At 68.3% G+C, this 6,889-nt stretch overlaps 1 protein-coding gene across 1 annotated transcript; it reads left to right on the forward strand.

The window, feature by feature from the left end:
• The first annotated feature begins 344 nt into the window (after positions 1-344).
• On the forward strand, positions 345-6,592 carry SLC25A10 (solute carrier family 25 member 10). Its single transcript, XM_045569706.1, has 11 exons — positions 345-529; positions 2,866-2,985; positions 3,430-3,544; positions 3,633-3,681; positions 3,861-3,902; positions 4,540-4,583; positions 4,664-4,734; positions 5,012-5,104; positions 5,365-5,442; positions 5,585-5,641; positions 5,718-6,592. Exons 1-11 carry the CDS (start codon positions 437-439, stop codon positions 5,817-5,819), a joined length of 864 nt encoding a protein of 287 aa, XP_045425662.1. The 5' UTR covers positions 345-436; the 3' UTR covers positions 5,820-6,592.
• The last annotated feature ends 297 nt before the right edge of the window (positions 6,593-6,889 follow it).

A 6,889-nucleotide genomic window follows, 5' to 3' on the forward strand; every position in this document is an offset into this window, starting at 1 on the left:
TGCCTGGGAGCTCCGTGGCGTCTGTGTGCATACACGTGTGTGCATGTGTGTGGTGTGTATGCGTATGTGGCCTGTATGCATATGTGCGTGCACGCGTGCGCGGGGGGTGCGGCTAGCCTTCCCTAACTGCCTTTTGCCCCCGGTTTTCGTCTACTCTGCGGGAGGCCCCAGGAGGTTTTCCGATGCCCTCGGGGGCGGGGGTCGCGTGGGGGCTGCAGACGCACGGACTCCGGCGGGGAAGACGCGGCCCGCAGCTCCGGGCTCCGGGCCCGCCCCCTCGGCTCCCGCGGGGCTCCAGGGCGCAGGCCCGGCGCGGTGGGGCGTGGTCTCGAGCCCCGCCCCGGGCCGCGGGTCGCTCGGGCGGTGCGGACGCGGGCGCGTGGCGGAACTTTGAACCGGAGCGGGCGCTGCGGGCCGGGCCGGCGTCCTCCGTGCAATGGCGGCCGAGGCGCGCGTGTCGCGCTGGTACTTCGGGGGCCTGGCCTCCTGCGGGGCCGCTTGCTGCACGCACCCGCTGGACCTGCTCAAGGTGAGGCCGGCCCGGGCCCGCGGCCGAGGGCGTGGAGCGGGCGGGGGGCTGTGCGGGCAGGGTGTGGAGTAGGGGGCCGGGGGCAGAGCAGGTGGGACCCTGGGGTCCCCCGCCTAGGCCCGCACCCCACACCCGGCTGCCCTGCTCTGCCTGGGGGCCTGGCGGGAGGGGAGGGGGCGCAGCTCGGTGGGTGGTCCTACCTGGAGAGCCTGTTTGGAGGCTGCCCCGGGTGGAGGAGCCATGAGACCCCTCTGCAGGTGGCAGCGGAGCCTGGAGGCCTGCACGGTGCCCTCTGGCTCCCCAGTAGCTGCCCCATTCTTGGCAGATGGCATTCAGGCCCCCGCACTGCACTTCAGTACCTGTGTGACCTTGTGGGAGTCACTTGACCTCTCTGAACCAACTGTCTCCCCATGTGTTCATGAACACTTGCTTAGCCTGGTTGAAAGTTGAGGGTCAGGGGCTCCGTGGGGCGCACAGGTGTTGGCACCTGGAGCTGCGCCTGCTCTAGCATACCCAGGGCGTGGGGGGCTCAGCACACTGGGACGTGGCCTGGGCAGGTGAGTGACTGGGCATCTGCTTTGGGCTCCTTGCTCAGGGAGAGCTGGGCGGGCCTGGGAGGGCTGTCGGGACCAGCACAGCCCGAGACTTGCCGGGAGACCCTGTGTGCCTGTGGCCTGGCAGGAGTGGGCGTTTCTCGGCATGACAAGCAGTCCGGGCTTTTTTTTTCTTAAATGCTTACAGGCGAAGTGAGACAGAGGTCTGCTTGTTTTCCAGGGCCAGCCAAGGGGGGGTTGTTCTGACCCCGGCTCGCCACAAAGAAGACAGGGCCTGAGGCTTTGCGCAGGCTGCCTGGAGGCCCTGCCCCGTGGGCCTGTGCTGTCGTGGGCGGACTGCGGGCAGGAGCCCCCAGCCGGGGCCCGATGGGCGTCTGGGCGGCTGCCCCAGCCCCAGGGCCGTCCCCAGACCGCAGCCTGACTGGGACCTGCCCTCCTTCTCCTAAAGGGAGGGATCTGGGGGTGTCCCGGGTGCCTGGCCCTGGAGAGCTGTGGTCCTGTCTGGTTTGAGGAGGGCCGCCCCTCCTGGAGTCTGGTTCTCTGCTTTCCCCTGGGTGCCACGCAGGCCCCTCCCCCAGCCGGGTCAGGCTGGAGCTGCCTGTTCTTGCACGTGGTGTAAGGATCCTTAGGCGTCACTGTCCCCGGCCCCCGCCCCGCCCAGGTGCTCTTTGGCAGCAGCCCCTGCCTGGAGGGGTCAGGGAAGGCAGCCACCACGGAAGCATGGCCATGTGCCAGGGTGCAGTGGACAGTGCGTGGTGGCCAGTGTGTTCCCCAAGGGCTGCCCAGCAGGGCCTCTGGCATGACTGTTGAAGGTTCTAAAGCTCCTTGATCACTTTGCCCCACATCCCGGCGTGGTCCCCACAGCCATGTCCTGCGTGGACAGGGGCTGCTGCCCGTGTGGCCACTCTGTGCTCAGGCCCAGGCCCTCTGTCCTGCTTGGCTCGCACAACGGGAGGATGACTGGTGCTGCCCCCTGCCCTTGGGGGACTCCCCTGGGCGTGCTCAAAGGTGGCTGTGCATGTGGGGTATCACACCTAGCTGTGGACGAGCTTGTTGGGGTCTGCTGGGTGGGGGTGGGGGGCTGGGATTCTGGCCTCTGTCTGCTCCCGTCTGGCCCTGGCCCCCCGTCTTCCTCCCAGAGCTCTGGCCTGGCCAGGGGTGGTGGGGGAGGTCCCGTGAGTGGTGACGCCAGTGGGTTGGGGATGTGGGGGCTGACAGCACCCACACACCCAAGAGGCACTTTCCCTCGGCCCAGGCCGATGAGGCCACTGTGCCCTGCCCTGTGCTTGTGGCCCCCACCGTGGCCACACAGGAATGCTCCTCTTCCTCACCCCTGTGGAAATCCTACCACCCTTGAGGGCCCTCCCTGGCCACCTCCTCTGGGTTCCTTGTTTCTTTGGGCTCTGTGGTCATCTCCGAGTCCCCATACATCTTTGTCCCTTTTGAGACGTGGTGAAAAGGTGGGGCTCTGGGGTCACCCTGCCGGGCCCAACTCCTGGTGGCACTGGTGGGTGCTTTACTTCTCTGAGCCTCAGTTTCCTCATCTGTCAGATGGGGTTGGCGAGCGCCCAGAGGGGGTGCACCCGGGGTGTTTCCCAGGGCCTGGCGGGCTCGCCTGGACGCCCTGTCGGCTGCTGTTGTCACTGTCCGTGTGGAGCAGGCACGGCTGCGGGGTCCACGGTGGGGCCTTAGGAGGCCTCCTCGTGGTCCCTGCCTCAGTTTCCCTTCTAGCCCTGAGCCTACAGGAACATTGTGGGGGTCTAAAACGCCCGCCTCCCGCAGGTGCATCTGCAGACACAGCAGGAGGTGAGGCTGCGCATGACGGGCATGGTGCTGCGCGTGGTGCGCTCCGACGGCCTCCTGGCGCTCTACAACGGCCTGAGCGCCTCGCTGTGCAGACAGGTGCGTGGTGCAGCGGGCGCCCGCCGGCCTCGGCTTCCCACCTGCCAGGGCCGCCCGGTCCCAGAGCCCACGCCCTGGGCGCAGACCCGCCGTGGGCGTCCGAGCTGCCTTCCCCTTTCCCAGAGGTCTCACGGGGAGGGGCCCGCGAGGCCCAGCCGGCCAGTGCCCCAGGCTGGGCGTGGGGCCCGCTTCTGCCCTCTGCGGGTAGTAGCTCGATTCTCACGGCGGGGCCCAAGACTTCCACTTATAGATGGGGAAACTGAGGCCTGGGGAGGGAGAGAGGAGGGTGCAGCCTTGGGTTTATGAGCTGGCTCAGCCGTTCGTTGGCCCAGTGGCCTTGGGAAAGGCCCTCTGTGTCCCTGTGGTCCACGGGCCGATGGCCGTGCACTGGTTAGGGCTGGGGTGTGGGGTGCCTGTCCTCTGAGCCAGGCCCTTTGCCCGCAGATGACCTACTCCCTGACTCGGTTCGCCATCTACGAGACTGTGCGGGACCAAGTGGCCAAGGGCAGCCAGGGGCCTCTGCCGTTCCACACGAAGGTGTTGCTGGGCTCCGTCAGCGGTGAGCGGCCAGGCAGGAGGGGCGCGGCGTGGCCGGGCGGGAGCGGCCAGGGTGATCACTGTTGGCTCTGGGGTTTGTGTCTCCCCAGGTTTAACTGGAGGCTTCGTGGGCACTCCTGCGGACCTGGTCAACGTGCGGTAGGTGCCCCCCGCCGAGGTCGGGGCTTTCCTGTCCCCAGGTGGCCGAGGGCTGGCCGGGGCTGCTTGCTGGGGCCCTCGAGTCCCAGGCATAGGAGGGGCTGGGTGCCCTCCGTGCCGGCCCAGCTGCCCCCCAGAGTGAGCTCACCCACCCCCGCTGAGCCGCGGTTCCCTTTCAGGATGCAGAATGACATGAAGCTGCCCCTGGACCAGCGGCGCAAGTGAGTCAATGGGCTGGGGGTGCAGGGGGCCTGGCCTGGGGGGACCCCAATAGCTCTGCCGGGACCCAGCCAGGGCTCCAGCAGGCCACGCTGCCTGTGGGGTCACAGAATGGTGGAGGGAGTCCTGATGGCTTTCAGGAACAGACACCGGGCACATCTGTTCTGGAGTTATTAGGGGTGTCACCGTTAGGGATGTCACCAGTCCCCTGGGACCTCCGGGCTCTTCCCGTGTGGCAAGAGTCATGTTGGGCTGGGCTGGGGACCGTCCCCCCCGTGACCTGGGTCCTGGGAGTGGTCGAGGCTGGGCACCCTGGTGCCAGGAGTGCGGTGGGGGCCCGCCGCCTTTCCATCAGTGGCTGGCGTGGTCTGACTGGCGTGGGAGGAGCCCGGGAAGCTTGTGCCCCTGGCTGTGCGGGCAGGCTGTGTGCCAGCAGCCGTGCCCAGCCGGGGCCCTGGCCTTTGCCTCAGCTGGCAGCCGCCAAAGGGGCCAGTGCCAGGTGTTCCTTGGGGAGCAAACACCTCACGGACCCTCGGGCCCTGTGATGGGGGCGTGGCTCTCCCTGGGGCCTGGGAGGACCTTCCTGTGGCCCCTGGTGGTCAGGAGAGCCTCACGTGGCCTGTTCCCTGTCCCCGGCAGCTACGCCCATGCCCTGGATGGCCTGTACCGCGTGGCTCGAGAAGGTGAGAAGGGCAGGCACTCCGCAGCGGGGCAGGGGTGTCGTGTGGCACTGGGGGTCCAACCTCACCCCTTCCTCCCACAGAGGGTCTGAAGAGGCTGTTTTCGGGTGCAACCATGGCATCCAGCCGAGGAGCCTTGGTCACCGTGGGCCAGGTAGGCTCCCATGCGGGGTGGGGCTGGGGCAGCGTCTACACCCTCCACACTCTGTCTTCAGGGGGGGTCCCAGAGCAGGGCCGTGGGCACTGAGAGCCGCTGTGGGGATGCTGTCCCTGTCAGGGAGCTGAGGTGGGGGGCAGGGCGGGTCAGGGCCGCAGCCCTTTGCCTTTCTGCTGCTACCCTGGACAGAGCAGGTGCTTGTCATTATGGGGCCCTGGCTGCTCTCCCTGGAGCCGGGGCCGTCGCCGCCCTGACCTACCCTGTCCTCCCACAGCTGTCCTGCTATGACCAGGCCAAGCAGCTGGTCCTCAGCACCGGGTACCTGTCCGACAACATCTTCACTCACTTCGTTGCCAGCTTCATTGCGGTAAGTGCCCAGCGTGGCTGGGGTGGGCGTCCCTGACCTGGCCTCGGGAGCCGAGGGCACTTGGGATGCGGTGAGGGTTCGAGGGCACAGGGGGCCTTGGCGAGTCTGGCCGTGCCTCGCTGGGGATGAGGGTGCTCCCGGGTCAGCCCCTGAGCCCGGGGTCACAGCCGCAGGACGCGGCCTGGGGGCAGTTCGACGGCGCTTTCCGGGCTGGCCTGTGGGGGGACCCCCGAGCCCGTCGCTGACGAGCCCCTCCTCAGGGGGGGTGCGCCACGTTCCTGTGTCAGCCCCTGGACGTGCTGAAGACCCGCCTGATGAACGCCAAGGGGGAGTATCAGGTGCGAGGGGCGCCGGGCCGGGGTGCCGGGGACGGGGTCTCGGCTGCTGCCCGGCTGGAGTGCAGCGGTGCGATCGTGCTCACCAGCCTCCGCCGCCCGGGAGGTTCTAACTGCGTTCGCGTTGCTGTCTGTGTCCCCGCAGGGCGTGTTCCACTGCGCGGTGGAGACGGCAAAGCTCGGGCCGCTGGCCTTCTATAAGGTGTGGTGGCGGTGGGGCGGGGGTGGCCCCCAGCTGTTGGCATCTCCGGTCTCTCACACGTCTCGTCTCCCTCCAGGGCCTGTTTCCCGCCGGAATCCGCCTCGTCCCTCACACCGTGCTCACCTTCGTGTTTCTGGAGCAGCTGCGCAAGCACTTCGGCATCAAAGTGCCGTCCTGACCCGGCCGTGGGGCACCAGCAGGGTCGCAGCAACAGGTTCTCCCAAAGAGTCCGGGTGGGGGCGCCGGGGCCCAGCCCCTGCTCCTGGAGCCTCAGCCCCTCCTGGCCCTGCCCACCGGCCGGGCTCATTCCAGTGGCCTTGTCCCCTCCCGGGCCCTCCCTGCCCCCACGATGGCTGGCCCCCTCCGGGGTGCCGTGGCCAGTGGGGTGTCGGCGCTGCTCTCATGAGGCCGGAGCTCGAGCCCACAGCGCCGTCTCCTGGCAGTGTCTGTCGGGTACTCGGGTGGCAGAGTAGGGCTGTGCACCCCCCGCTGCCGCTGTCGGGTGGGACTGTGCCTTTGTGCCCTCGAGGGCAGCGAGGAGCCAGCGCCAGGAGGCAGGGGCTCCAGGGCGGGCGAGGCCATGCTGGTGACTGCCCGGGTCCCGAGGTCTCTGCCCAGCCCCCACCATCACCCCCCCCCAGTTGCTTTAATGGTTTCACCAAAACCTCTCAGTGCCGACAGGCTGCTGCTGTCTTCAGGAAACGTGCCTGGGTCCCTCGGGCCCCCGTGTCCTTCGCTCCTGGCTCCCTGGGGACAGAACCCACACGGGGCTGAGGGGCCAAGGGGGCCAGCCGGTATGTCCTGTGTGGGCAGTGGCTGCCCCCCAGCCTGTCCCCTACAAACAGGGCTGGCTGCCTCCCCAGGTCCCCTGGAAGGGCCACGGGCACCAGAGTGCAGCCTCCATGCTCTGTAGCGGATGCTAATAAAGACGGAGCCGCCCGCTGTCTTCCACGCCGTGCCTGTGCACCGTCCAGAGCAACACACACCCCCAAGCGGGCAGGGCCAAGGGCCTTGGATAGGACTGTGACATTCGGCGACCGGTGGGCAGAGGAATTGGGGGTCTGAGCCCATATGGAGCTTCTGGACCCCCCAGGGCTGCCTCTTCCCAGCAAGTGCCAGGTGCTGCAGGGCCCCCCAGTGTGAGTGAGCCAGGCCGGCCATCTGTGGGGGCAGGGGTGCCCTCCCCCACTGGCTCTGGGGGTGCCCCTCAAAGGAGCCCCAGACTGTGGGCCCCGGCCAGTGGTCCAG

The sequence above is a fragment of the Lemur catta genome, chromosome 15 (genome assembly GCF_020740605.2).
Source record: "Lemur catta isolate mLemCat1 chromosome 15, mLemCat1.pri, whole genome shotgun sequence".
NCBI classification, from domain to species: Eukaryota; Metazoa; Chordata; class Mammalia; order Primates; family Lemuridae; genus Lemur; species Lemur catta.